The sequence below is a fragment of the Tripterygium wilfordii genome, chromosome 5, assembly GCF_013401445.1.
Source record: "Tripterygium wilfordii isolate XIE 37 chromosome 5, ASM1340144v1, whole genome shotgun sequence".
NCBI classification, from domain to species: Eukaryota; Viridiplantae; Streptophyta; class Magnoliopsida; order Celastrales; family Celastraceae; genus Tripterygium; species Tripterygium wilfordii.
This window is the reverse complement of record NC_052236.1, coordinates 9846609-9860995: the sequence shown is the minus strand read 5'-3', so window position 1 is coordinate 9860995 and position 14387 is coordinate 9846609. Positions and strand designations below refer to the sequence as shown.

Here is a 14387-nt window from a genome sequence, read left to right as displayed (position 1 = left end):
AGTTTACTCAATGCACACCCAAATGACAGTGATTACAGGTTCCTCTGAACAAAAAAAAAAAAAAAAAAAAAAAAACCAAGTGAGTCGCATAAAATTATCTAATGAGCTTTCAAAATACTAAGAAGGTTCTCTCTTTTAAAAAACTTATTCTTCAGCTCAACCGTAACCAATTTGCTTGTGTCAATGGCCTGCTCCTCATCTCAACAGCAGTACTATTCCTGGTTAAGGGAGACATTGGACTGTGTCATAATGCATCTACCAAAATTAGCAATGTGTCAAATAGGAACTACTCAACCCGCAATCCCTGGAGACGTAAAAACGTAAGAACTCCAATCTATAACCAATATGACCTGAAATGCTGAAGTTCCTAGCAAACAGTAACCTCTCTCATGTAAACAATCCGCTGTTGGCCATAAGATTCATAAACGCCGCTGCCACTTGATAACCATCAATCCAACCACCCAAGCCTGCTAAATTCAAGCTAAATCCAAGCTTGAAAGGTTGAATTCACTGCACAATGTGCTCAGAAATTCAGAGCCAACTACAAGCTAAACCAACAAACAATTCAATGTAGCAATAAAATCTTCCCGAGTCCCATGCAAATATTAGTCAAGAAAAGAAACCAACCTAGAAATATGCGTGTCAAGTGCTACAAAAATGTCAATACAATTGAATAACTCCCCCGATTGCCCGATTGTACTCATGAAGAAGGATTGGCAAGAACATATAACACGCGAACAGGCGCACAGCCATTGCGATGTACATATACAAAAGGCAAGACAATTTGTAACACTACCTGAATACAGCACATCAAACTTTTTAAACAATGCAGAGGGCAATATCCTTAATCCCTCTTCCTTCGTTTCCGGCGTCTGTCATCCCTGTCACTTTCTTTAGAGCTCGAAGATTCTGTCTCCGACTCGGAACTAGATGTATCTGAACCCAATGAACTAGAACTTCCAGAATCATCAGATTCTGGTTCCGATTCTAACACTTGCTCTTGTTGTTGCATGATCATCCGCGGCATATTCTTCAAGTACTCTCTCAAATTTTCAGTAATTCCTCCAAGCCCAATGGATGTAAAAAAATTGATGGAAAATCGTGTGTTCTTGGGGTTATCCCTCGGGAAAATAGATTCAAAGGAGTCCTGCATTGTTGGATCCATAAGTCGCTCATTTAGTGCACGTATGCCTAGATGTTCTGACAACTCCTGCATCGCAAACCATACAAAGGTTAACTTGATAGCTTGTCACACACATTATGAAGCTTCAAGCAGCATGAAAAAGTTAAAGGAAATATATTAGCAAGAAACAGGGGATAGCTTGAGTTGAATATACTACGATTGCCCGGTATCCCTTAAGTCAAAGATAATATCCCCAAACACAACCCACTGAAAAGAGATTGGGGGATCCTCACCAACACAGTATTATCTATAATTTTTCCAGGCAGAACCAAACTAATTTATCTGGGGCATTGATAACCCTGGCTACTGAACAATGTCGGGGCCAATCTACATCCACACATATCTGCTCTCTATACTTAACAGCAGTTTATCTATCTTCAAAAGAAACAGGTTGTTAGCTCCTTTTGAAACTTCCTACCATTCATGTCATGTATGGGCAGGAAAATAGCAACTAGCACTCTAGCATGTGCAAACAAGGAAAAAAAAAAGGGGAATATATCCAAGATTCAGTTATTCCATCTTTTCTTACCTGAAATAGAATCTTGATAAATATACGTGAGGAGGAAGTAGTGTCCTCCTCGGTTAAGCGTATGTATGCTAGAACATGCCAAGGCAGAGCATCTGTACCAAGTAAATGGGCAAAAAACTTCGCCACATTTCGTAGCTTGTTCGTCTCAAGTCGATGAATCATTGAATATTGACTGACAAAGCATTTTTCAAAATTTTCCTGGTGTACTTTGTTGATCATGCAAAACCGCTGCCCCAAAAGACCATAGTACCGAAGGTAAGTTCTCTCCTGACTGCAGCATTCCAAGAGCATAACGCATAACTCCATCTGCATACACCAAAACCAAGACAAATATAAGTACACAAGCATATGAGAACTTATAGAACAGCTGATCAAAGAGTGCAAAGTTGGAATGCCTGCAAACATCCAAAGAACAATAGGCAGTGAATAGAGAAAGAAAGTAGAGAAAAATAAAAGCGACAAAACAAATGGAAATCGTATATTTTGCGCAAACCTATGGCCTATGTTAAATATTGTTCATTCCAAAAACTTATTTGCAACCTCGTGCAATATGAGTCAATCCAATAATTCATAGAAAGTTTGGAATGCTCAAAAGAATTTTACCCAAAAATAAATGCCAAACGAAAAATGTATTTATATTCATTCTTCAAAAAAATAGACCAAAGATTTTCTGCATGAACCTGCCGTATTCAATTTCCTACTTAGCAGACATACATAAACAGATAATAATGTGCCTTCGCATGTGTAGGTAGATTAACTGCAGAATTCACATCACTTACCTCTTGACCTGGCTCTAACTTTATCTTCAAAAGTTTGTGACCAGCCTCCTCGAAATCTACACTCGACATAATTGTTAGATAGATTGTCCTTCGAAGATTTATTAGATTGGTCTCTGTCTCATCTTTTATTTGCATCTTCTCCTCTTCGTCCTCTGATTCATCTTCATCGTCGTCATCCTCATCGTCATCACTCGAAGCTGCATCAGAACCATCTTCATCTTCCGAATCTTCACCAAGGATTTGTTTCTTTAGTTCTTCGTACTTCTTCTCATTCTCCAAAAAGTTGGGATCCGGCTTGAAGATATCTGAACAACAACCAAAACTATTGATATTTGCAGCCACATCAAAACAAAAAAAGACGAATTAAGTACACGAAGATAAATTCATGTCAACAACATACCAAGAGTAATCTCCGGATCTATCTCAACCCCAAGAGATACATCATGAGTTAATTGGTCTTCCTGCTCCACAAGATCCAGTTCTGGACGGACTGCTGGGTGACCCTGAAAATTCCGTATGTTTACCCGAGAAAAAGCTTCAGCTCCCATGTTCAGTCGAATATAATTGTAGGTTAATGTCACACAAGAGGTCCAAAAGAAAGAAAGGAAACAAAATGCACCTGAAACTTGGCCTTTCTTATTGCAAATAGGCCTTCAATCAGGAACTGAACACGCTTGTCAATTTCCCCTTCATGAAGAATGCCACGAAACCGCTCAAAGATACCTATACCCATCCCAGGCAAAAGCTACAATATCAGCCTCAACATATAATATTTTACAGGCCACATTTTCAGTAATTCGATCATCGATGAGGTATATGAATGTGTGTGTGGTACGAAATAAGTTACAGGCTAACATAATCAAACAATAAAGTTTGCCTGAATAAGTTTCACAAAGATGAAACATTCAATAAATCACATCCAAACTGAAACGCAGTCCCATTTCAATATTCAACCATGACCTAAGCCACTTGAAATTATAATTACAGGAATTCCCCAAATGGATTACGATAATGCATCAGAATGTCAGATGAATAGTTCTTTAAGTTTCTCATGGTGGTAGAGGTCTAACTTCTGAGAAATTTCAACAAGAAAAGCAGAGGTCTTCACTCTTGTTGATGAATGGTTTCTACAGGTATCAATTATAATCTTCCTTTAAACGTTATCAATTAGGTAGAACATTTGGAAAAGAAGTAGATGATGTACCAGGATGCATTGTGAATAACTTTACAAGAGTAACAAGACTAAAAGAGTAGCATGAGCACACTGAAATTTCACAGAGCTGATAGCTGATAAATAAATGCAGAACTTCCTTTCATTCAAAATAAATGCACAACTTCACCAAACAAATTAATGAAAGTCAAAGCACAGCACAAAAATCTAGAAAACGAACAACTACCCACCATGCAGGCCTTTTGGTGCAAGGTCTTGTAGTATCGATCCGCACTCAGTGACAAAACCCACTGCCACCTCAACACTGTCATCAGTAGGCTCCTCCAGCAAAAGAGTGAGCAGTTCTAGAGCAATGAGCTCATCAGCAACTTGCTGGTTCACCAGATGTGCTATGAATTTAACAGCAGCGAGTAATTGAGGCTGCCCATGGAATCAATCACAAAGCCATCAGAACCGATACCACGTAGAAAAAAGAAAGAATCCTACCAGCATATGAATTGTCAAAATAGCATATGGCAGATAAGGGAAAGAAGCCCACCTTGTCATTCCGCTTGTAAGCTCTTTTGAGTTGCAAAACTATTCTTTTCAATAGAAGTTCACCCACCTCAGGAAATTTAGTGTTAACAACCGCAACTAATGCAGCAAAGACGTCAGTGAAACCTGGAGATGCCATCTGAGACTTCATACATGACCGACAAAAAAGACCCCTTCCCCTTATCATATTTTCAGCAAACAGCTCTGGAATAATGTTCTTTATATTAGTGGCATTAACTTTGTTCACAAGACCATTTATACTCTTCCTCAAAGCATCCCAGGTCAAACGTTGATACTCATTGCTACTTTTATCTTGAACATCTTTCATCATCCGAGCCAACTTAAATGGAGGAATGTAAACTCCACCGCTCTTCCCCAAATTAGCGGCATCAATATTTACTTTTCCTTCCCTTGATGCTGATTCCTTTTTAGGATTTGAATCTTCAGCTACCCCGCTATCACTTTCCTCTTTCTTCCTGGAATGCCTATGATCACCTTGTGATTGATTTCTCTCACCATTCTCTTTATCTCTTCGATACCCAACTTCTTCATCATTGTTTCTCTGTCTTCTATACTCATCTGTCCTATCCCTCTCTCTTTCAAATTTCCTTTCTGATCTCCTATCATTCCCATTTTCCCGACCACGACGAGAATGCCTCCGCTCATCCTCAAGCACATGCTTTCTCTCTCTTTCGGACCTCTCTCTCCTTGCCTGCTTATCAGCATCTTCATTGGAATGGACAGAATCTTTAAATTCCTCCTTATCCCTGCCTACTCGCCTACCATGCTTATCTTTGTCCCTATCACCTCTCCCCCTCTCCGGTCTGCTTCTTCCTCTCTCCACCAGCTTTTCCTCTGCATTAGAACCTTCTCTCATATTTCCACCCTCATCTCTGTGACTCTTCTCCTTCTCTAGTCCACCCCTTTGTCTCTCAACCACCTCACCATCCTCAGATCCTTCACGCCACCTTCTTCTATCATCGGGCCGGGTTCTCTCCCTCTCTCTTCCGTCCCTTCCTCTTCTTGCTACTTTACCCTCCTCATCACTGGATTCACTGCTGTATTTCATAGCCATAACAAAACAAAAGCTAATCTCACTCTTCGCCTACCACCCACTTTACCTACACCTTGATTCAGAAAGAAAATCTACCGAAATTATCTCTCTATATCAAGAGAACTTGATGAAACCGCAAAATTAAAACAATACCTAGCTAGGTTGAGACTTTATGTGGTGGAAATTGTAGAAACCACCGGTTGTCACAGGCGAATTCGAGGATCTCCGATTGGCAACTCGCCTTCGGGCTGGGATTGGGAAGACATCTCAGTATCTGTATGCACGCAGTGACGCTGTTCAAATTATTTTCCAAACCTATTTTGCATAAACCAAAAGGCCCTAGCGGATATTAAGGCCCAATAGAGATATCGTAAGGCCCGCCCGTTTTCTACAAACAAAATGAAATAAAAGGCCCATCCGTAATGTTCTCCTTAGTTTTCGCAGCACTAGGGTTTAGGTATAAATACTAAAACTCTTCCGGATTTCTGTGCTTCCTCCGTCGCAGTGTCACTAGGGTTTCAAAAGCGGCTAAGAAAGAGAGAGTGCGAGCTTCTGTGTGCCCTACGACAATGAGAGCCAAGGTATGTTCTGAAACCAAATGGTGCAAACATATTGTCTAATTGATTTGTAAATTCATCTCTGTTTCCTTCTCGGATTCATTCGGTTCGTTCACTCGGGATCTTTTGGTTAATTCTCTGTTACAGTGGAAGAAGAAGCGCATGAGGAGATTGAAGAGGAAGCGCCGAAAGATGAGGCAGAGATCCAAGTAGACGATTGGCTTTCTTAGGGTTTATTTCATTGATTGCCGTTTTTTGGTCCTGTGGGAAGGTTTTGTGACATTTAAGGTTTCAATTCGCTGTTCGTTGAGTTTTTTCTTGCAACTTAATGAAAGATGTTGGATTTTGCGTTTCTGTTAACGGTTAGTTGATCCATCAAATGGAATTTTTAGCTTGGATCTTAACTTTGTTGATGTATGCATTTTCCTGAGACCCTCTATTCACAGACGTAGAATTGTGCCCTCTGTAATTTACGAGGATTTGTTTGGTTCTCCACTACTCGGTTAGGAAGAGAATAAGGTTATCTTGTGGCCTCTGTTTTAAATAAATTAGCAAGACAAATGTGCTTCTTATGTTTAGGGTGTGCATTTCCTTGTTCATTTAAGGAATTGATTTAAATCCAGAGATTCGAAAGAATTTTAAGAGTCTCAGGAATAGGTATTAGGATTTAACTTCAATATATTTTCACAGTTTGTTTCAGAATAACTAGACTTATGTGATGAATGTTTCTCACTTTTAAGAGTCTACTTCCCTGAATTTTTAATCTGATCAGATTATGCATGATCTATAGCTGGTATTGATAGTGGAAATATTGATAAGGATTTAGTTTCGGCACTCGGTCTCTTTGGAATTGACTTATGTCATGGTCTATTTCTATAGTGAGTTATAGTTTTATAGCTGTTCCAGACCATTGCACATCAAAGATTGATGGCAACATTGTATTATCTGCACTAGAGATGAAACTGCACACGCATTTTTTTCCTTGGTGAGCAAATTCAGATTCTGATATGCTATGTCATAGGGGTTTGTTCCATTAGTTTGATTATGCTTTAGTATAGATGGCAAGATGAACAGAATCATCCCTGTGATATGATAGGTTCTGGATTCTTTATATGCTAATTGCTAAGTTGATTTTGGTAGGTCTGTATGAGTGAGTTTGCTATATAGATTGCTGGAATTATGCTTGCTTATATTTATTGTGCACAAGGTAGACCAACTGGTTGTACTATTGTTGCAGGAAGTTATTTTAGTTCCCTTTTATACAATGGTTGTCTGCAATTGAAAATTTTTTTTCCCTTAAAAATTCAATTTTGTCGTATCTGAATAATCGATTCATGAGATCTTTGGTTAATAAGTGATAACTAGTGGTTTGATTTTTGAATCTTGGTTCACAATATAAGAATCCCTATGAGTTGGACGAGCCATGTTCCTTTCATTGAGATTGTGTAATGTTTTAGGAATTAGCTGTGACGAAGTAGGACAATTACATATTTATGGCCTTTTGGATGCCTCTATTTACTTGATTTGTTATAGATTAATGCGACTTGGTTCCAGCTTTAGCTTTTGGGTATATTCTTGATAGTAGATGTGGATTCTTCTGGCTTTTTTTTCCTGCTCTGCCATATGTGCCTTTTGATTCACATGAAATTAATTCTGACGGATCAGGCGTTGGGGAAATGTACTTTGCATTTGGCTTTGACTTCTCTTTTTATAATTTGTTTGGAGTGCGAAAATCAGATTCTAAGGGAAGCTACAAACTCTGCACTAGCTGTGGAGTTAAGGAGGTTGGATGAATTATGAACCCAAAAGGGATTCATGAGAGTATTTGGTTGGATTTGTGAACCTAAAGGCGATTCAGGATAGTATTTTACTAAAGAGAAAGAGGTCAAGACTTGAGTATATGGTCGACACTGGCGGGTGACTGGTGGCGGGTACCAGTCACCGTCTACAAAGAACCAAAAAATTGCTCCTCAATCGCTACAGGCTGGAGCTGGTGGGATCATACCTTCATGGTTCATACACAGCCACCAAGTGGGCCACAAGTTTTAAAACTCCATAAATGTTGAACATAAAAATCACAGATATTTTTTTCCAATAATTGATGCACTCTGTCCCCCGCTTGAAAATTCAAATGTAGGTTAAACAATGACAAGGAATACACTACCAAGTTTACTCCAATGGTCTTTTGTCAATTGCCAACCACAACACAAAAATCCCACAAATGATAAAATCTCAATTGTGGGCTGCACGTCTCAATAATTAGAATATAAACTATTGAGATCCTTATCATAAACTCTTGAGATCCCCATCAACACTATAAAATATCGTACGTGCTAATTGTCCCAGCATTGGGATCAGGGATCACTCACTATAAAATATGTTATTTGTCCCAACTATAAAATATCAAAAGTGCTACTTGTCCTAACAACTGGGATCAAGGATCACATTTAAAGAGAGAGCATGTGATGGCTCCATATGTTCTTTAATCACTGAGACAAATATCATTTTCGATAAAATATTCATGTTATCATGTGGATCAATTTGTGCATATAGCCAAAGACAAGATAGTACAACGGAAAAGAGACCATAAAAAAAGATAGTCAACTCAAAAAATGAATACACACACTAACCCGCAGCACACTAGCAAGCATCGAACAAATTTGTTCTGCAACCGATCAATATAAAGGAAAATTTAACAGCTAGCAACTTAATAACAATGATGCAGTAATGCCCAAGTTTACTGAGGATTTGGCGGGCGACTATTGGCAGCTGATACCCTGGAGCCCCATTCCAGCAGCTCTTTGCTTGTATCATCCTTGTGAACGATCACTTCAATGAAGCACAAGCAATCCTTCTTAGGTCCAGTTGCTGTCTCTATTGCTTCAATCAGATCCTCCTCACATAAGACCTGGCAACATTAATTCAACAAGAAGTTTTATATTTCTCAATTTTCCTGCCTCAGAATTTGAGGAGATTACAGCAAAGTGTAATTCAGAGTTGCGAAAAGTTAACCTTGGTTGTCCAGCATTTGCCTTCTCCATTGTGGATTGCATCAACCAAACCAGTGTAGTTCCAATTCTTAATCACATTGTAAGGCCCGTCGTGGATCTCAACTTCAATGGTGTATCCACCATTATTTATAAGGAAAATGATGGTCCTCTGTTCACATCGCAGCATTGTCGACACATCCTGTGCAGTCACCTGGAAGCCAATCCCCGATTACGAATTAGTACCATAAGATTATCTATTAATGGTAACGTGCTTAACTGACTGACCATGCATACCTGGAAGCTACCATCACCGATGCAAGCAATAACACGCTTCTCTGGCTTAGCTTGTGCATATCCAAGGGTCGCACCCACAGACCAACCTATTGATCCATACTGCATCTGGAACTCATACCTGCAATTTCAAATTCACATGAACCATCTAACGTCATAACTCCTCATATAATTGATAATTAAGCATAATACAATTCTTACCCACAACCCTTTGGCAATTTGAGTTTCTGGCAATTAAACCAAGAATCCCCTGTCTCAGCGATCACAGCTGTTTCATTAGACAGCATTTTCTGTATGTGTTCAAATAACACATTAACCCTCAAAGGTTCTTTTGGAGCACTCTTCAAAGGATGCCCCTCAGGAACATAAATCCTGTGGTAATTCTCATAAGCAGTGGTGTTGCGCTTGAGCTTTTTCGCGAGTGCTCTCAGAAAATCCTTCATCAGAATGCACCCAAATGCAGGGCCATTCGCAATTGTGACCCTATCAGGCTCCACAATGACTGTCTTCTCTTTCTTGAGAAGAAGAGAGTAACCCACAGAGCTGTAGTCATTGAAAATGGGTCCAGCAAACAGGTATGCATCAGCAGATTCCACAATCTCAGCACAGAATGCAGTGCTCACAGCTCCCCAGTAAGTGCCAATGAAATGAGGGTGGTGCTCGGGCACAAGCCCTTTGGCCGATGGCATCACAGCAAGTGCATATCCACAAGCATCAGCTAGTTCAACAAAGGCCTCACATGCCTTCGCAGATCGCAGCTTAGGCCCAGCCACCATAACCGGTTTCACTGCTTTGTTCAAGAACTCTACAGTTGCCTCCACTGCTGCCTCTAAGCCCATCCGATTGCTCAGTCTGCAATCCATTCCATATAATTCAATAAGCAAACATAAATTCTAAAAAAAACATTTAAGAACCTCAATCAATTATTTAAGTAAACAAAACACTCACTTGGGAGTCAGTGAATATGGCACTGGATCTCGGATAAAAGTAGGATGGGGGATCGCCGGCAAGTTACAACTTATGCTAATATAAACAGGCTTGCTTTCTTTCAACGCTGTTGATACTGCAGTATCTATCAACTCATGTGAATCCTCCAAGTTATTCACCACAGCCTAAGAAAGAAGAAATCAAACACCCACAGACAAATTCAATATAAATAATCAATTGTTCTCAATTTCATAATCTTAGAAGGCAGTGGCATTCAGATTATTTGACAGTGAACAATAAGCACCGAGAATTGTGAGTTTTTACCTGATAGCAAGTGACATTCTGGAAGCACCGCAATTCTTGACTAAAATCAGGCAACCCAATTGTGTGGTGAAGAATTCTGTTAGTACCGTAATCGTTGGAGTTGGGCCCACCAACGATGCAAATGACGGGCAGATTCTCACTGTAAGCTCCGGCGATGGCGTTGAGAACACTGAGGCCACCGACTGTGAAAGTGACAACGCAGGCACCGACGCCACGCGATCGCGCGTAACCGTCGGCAGCGTACCCGGCGTTGAGCTCGTTGCAGCAGCCAATGAGGTTGAGCCCCGGTTCGGCGAGGAGGTGATCAAGGAGAGTCAGATTAAAGTCGCCGGGAACCGAGAACACGTCGGTAATGCCAACTTGAACCAACCTACGAGCGAGGTGGCGACCCAGTGTTGACTCGGACGAGTTGACAAAAGTGGTGGGGACGAAGCTCTGTATGGCCGAAACGCCATCGCTGGATAGACACCCAACGGTGTTGGTTTCTGCCTTACAGGTGTCGAGGGATCCGATCTTAGTGTCCATGAGAGCAAATTTAGAAAGAAAGCGTCAAGTTCTTGAAGAAAGAAGAAGGTTCAAGAAAGCTCGTTCGCTATCGCGAGAACGAAGAGTGAAGAGAGGATGAAAGTGTTGAGGGAATTTATAAGGGAATGTTTGGAAGGCGTAGTATTACCGGGGGCGGTCATCGTTTCTAGTGATGCGATGGCATCTCTCTGTTTGGATTCCATTACGACAACGTATTACGCGTAACCAATCCAAGCGACCCCTGTGTTGGGCAAGTAATCCAAAAAAAGCATGAGCTTACCAAATTTAATACCGCCAAACCAGATGGGATAACCTTAAATGGGCATAATTTTGTGGATTGCACAAAAAGGAGAATCCTAGTTTGCCACAACTTTGATCAGGAAAGACTAGGTGGTCTGATCAATTTTATAATTATACAATTGCTTGGGTGATAGTCTAATTAGTGAATATCTCTTTAAAGCGTATGAACTCAGGAGGTCCGCTGAGTTTGATTTTTACTAGAAACAATACCCCTTGTAGCAATGCGCACTTCGGTTGGGGCGGTACAAGGGACAGAATGGGGTGTTCAGATAAATCACTCAAATTCCATGAACAACGTTTTTTTGCGTGCGACGAACTTGAGACACATCCTACTTTTTTGGCTTTATGCCCGACCTGGTTTGCCGCTAAGCCATATGTCATATGCCCTGGGGGCGTAGCAATGCGCACTTATTATGTTATCAGGGGAAATTCTATGCGTGCGACTTGACGGCTCAAATTTAGACTCGTATGGAAGATTCAAGAGCAAATTTGTATAGTATCGTTTATCGATTAAAAAAAACAAACAATGATCATTACACATTGAAGTTTAGAACGACTACCTAGAAGTTGTGCTAAAATGCATGGTGTGGTAATTGAGTGTAGTTTAATGGAACGTGTTACTGGTTTTGTCATATCCACGATCGGGAAAAAAGTAGTCATAAATAAGCTCACGAGAGTTGCCATTTTTACCACAAATCCACGTCTTTGAAAATTAAAACATGGGCTGCCAAACGAGCCACATCAATGTCATCAAAATGATTAGGAAAATGCAAGGTCAACATTAATTAGACAAACTTTAATGTAGTAATTAGGTAGATATTAGCGTCGTGTACCCGAAGAAAAAAGAGAGGTCAAACGAAGAGTCAACCCCAAACGCTAGAACCAATTGCAAAATTGAGCTTTTCTTTTGCCAGCCACACATGCGTCATGCTTGGTGGAGTGGAGTGGAGCGGCAAAACAACGTCGCTGGCGAGCCCGCTTTCCGTGTTGCTCCACCAAATAGGCAAAAATTGTCGTCGATGCGTTGAGCCTTTGGGTTTGATCATGGTTTGTTTATTTGGGGCTTTACTTTTGTTTTAATAAAAACAGTACTTTGCAACAACAAGGGCATTATAGATTAGTTTCTCATCACAATATGTTAGCACCATGAGTCGGGACTAAGTAATTTTCTATATGTTATTGTGATGAATAAACTCACATAACATATCTTATGTGACATATCTTAATACATGTTTTTGAAGATGATATAGTTATAGTATATGAGACAATATTAATTAAGGGGGCTACACCCTAGACTCCATTTGAGGCATGCTATCTTGACACTCAAGCCCTCTCATTGGGGAGCGTGCTTCTCCCACCACAATATGGATCATGACCCAAACTGATTCAATCCATTATTATAACATGAAAAATGCTTGAAATCCTCTATTTATGACCCTCATTTTATCCATAATGTAAGTGGAGTGTTGAATGTTAAATGCGCTCTATTTGTGGACTGTCGTACATGCCATGTATAATTGAGGGTAAAATAATGGTCATAAATTGGGGTCTATAGCATTGCTCTTCTAACATCAAATGTTAGTACCAATGCACCATAATAAGATCCTTATGGCTTCGTTTGGTTCATTTGCTCGTCTGGTAAGAAGTGTGCTACCGTGGATGCCTAGGTGTCGTTTGATCAAATCTATTTTGACCCAAAAAAAGACCCCTTAAGATCCCCAATAATTTTGCAGAAATCTAAGTAGTTAATTGCGGACAGCCCATAAATGAGTGAATGAAGAAACCATGCGCAAAAGCTTTTGTTCGGCGTTAAAATAGAAAGCCAGTGGTATTTTTAGAAACCATAGAAGAGTTGCTGGTAATTGCAATTTGCAGTATCTTCTTTTAACCTAAAATAAAAGTTAAAAAGTAGGAGTAATAATCAATAAAGACAACCGCCCACAAAACCAACCGCCCGGCCATGCAAAACACGTAGTGACTCGAGCGTGCCTATGACGGACACGTGTCGTAGGAGCGCAGATAATTTCGTTGCCCCGTTGGTTTGACTTTTCAAAGATGCCACGTGGAATAAAAGCTGAGAATAAACAGGATTAGCAACCCGAGGACATTAGTAGAACTTGTCCTGTTATTAATATATATGTTGTTTCCAATGTAATCTTTGGTTAATTTTTGCTGATACTAATATATAGTGTTTTAAATGTTCTGACAAATTACTTACATGAGTATTATGTAATTTATTATAAAATAGAAACAATAAATTATCAAATTATTCTACATTTCATGTGAATTAGCAACATATTCAACCAATGGACATACGCAACACTAAAAAAATAAAATAATTATATATTATCAAACAAAAACATTTATTATTTACATATTATAATATTTAAATTTGTATAATATTATATTAATATTATACAAATTCAAATAAATCATTTATGTTTATATTTATTATTTATAGATGAGGTGTGGATACTTGAAATATTAGTAATAAAGTGAGGGTTTTTCATGTACTTAGTGGTCAAAATATCGAAATGCTACAAAAAAAAAAATGAACAATTTGAAAATACTATTAAGAACTGGTTTGGATGTTACTTCCAAATTAGCATTTGGTTGTTAAAACCATTTGGAATAGCATATATGTTACTCCAAATGATTTATCAAACGGGGGCTCAAGGTGATGTAATCTTATTTACTATTGTTTTTATGTGAGTAATCTTATGGAACTCTATGCGTGCTTGATCATTTTCTTTTTGTTTTCTAATTAAGAGAACCGCAAACTTTTTCAAATTTAATTTTTCCAAATAGGTTGGAGTTGGACAATTCTAATTTGCCCCCCAAGAATGTTTTTTAATGGAAGACAAATATTATTAGGAGAAAAAAAAATCAACAGGTCTTAAAGCCCAATACAACCACACAATCTAGGAAAAACGATCAGCCCATTGGGCCAAAACAGACCATTGGGCCCGTCAGTAAATCATGGGTGGACTATCACCATATCATGGTTTTATGCAAACACCAGACATTATGCATCAATGCAAACACCAAAAACGCAAAAAACAGTAACCAATGATCATGCTAAAACTACAATCCCACATAATATTAGGGGTCCGTTTGGATGAGCTTTTTTTGGAACATTTATATTAGTAGTTAGTATAAATGTTTCATGTCATCCAAACAACAATTTGTTGACACCTATTCCGAGACATTTTTATGAAGCATT

At 39.2% G+C, this 14387-nt stretch overlaps 2 protein-coding genes and 1 long non-coding RNA gene across 4 annotated transcripts; 1 reads left to right on the top strand and 2 right to left on the bottom strand.

The window, feature by feature from the left end:
* Positions 1–549: 549 nt before the first annotated feature.
* On the bottom strand, positions 550–5552 carry LOC119998217 (pre-mRNA-splicing factor CWC22 homolog). Of its 2 annotated transcripts, XM_038845482.1 has the most exons (8): positions 5404–5530; positions 4201–5323; positions 3893–4082; positions 3111–3214; positions 2892–2994; positions 2492–2796; positions 1713–2018; positions 845–1210 (listed from the first exon to the last, which is right to left on the bottom strand). In XM_038845482.1, the coding sequence occupies exons 2-8, from the start codon at positions 5269–5271 to the stop codon at positions 845–847; spliced, it is 2445 nt and encodes an 814-aa protein (XP_038701410.1). In that variant the 5' UTR covers positions 5272–5323; positions 5404–5530. The 2 variants fall into 2 exon arrangements, with proteins under 2 accessions (XP_038701411.1, XP_038701410.1); XM_038845483.1 differs by having other exon boundaries at positions 550–1210; positions 4201–5552.
* Positions 5553–5675: 123 nt separating this feature from the next.
* On the top strand, positions 5676–6211 carry LOC119998220. Its single transcript, XR_005468213.1, has 2 exons — positions 5676–5831; positions 5955–6211. It is a non-coding gene; the product is annotated as an uncharacterized LOC119998220 (long non-coding RNA).
* Positions 6212–8283: 2072 nt separating this feature from the next.
* On the bottom strand, positions 8284–11017 carry LOC119998218 (pyruvate decarboxylase 2). The gene is made up of 6 exons (XM_038845484.1): positions 10340–11017; positions 10037–10200; positions 9290–9940; positions 9092–9209; positions 8820–9008; positions 8284–8715 (listed from the first exon to the last, which is right to left on the bottom strand). Exons 1-6 carry the CDS (start codon positions 10862–10864, stop codon positions 8545–8547), a joined length of 1818 nt encoding a protein of 605 aa, XP_038701412.1. The 5' UTR covers positions 10865–11017; the 3' UTR covers positions 8284–8544.
* Between the last annotated feature and the right edge of the window lie 3370 nt (positions 11018–14387).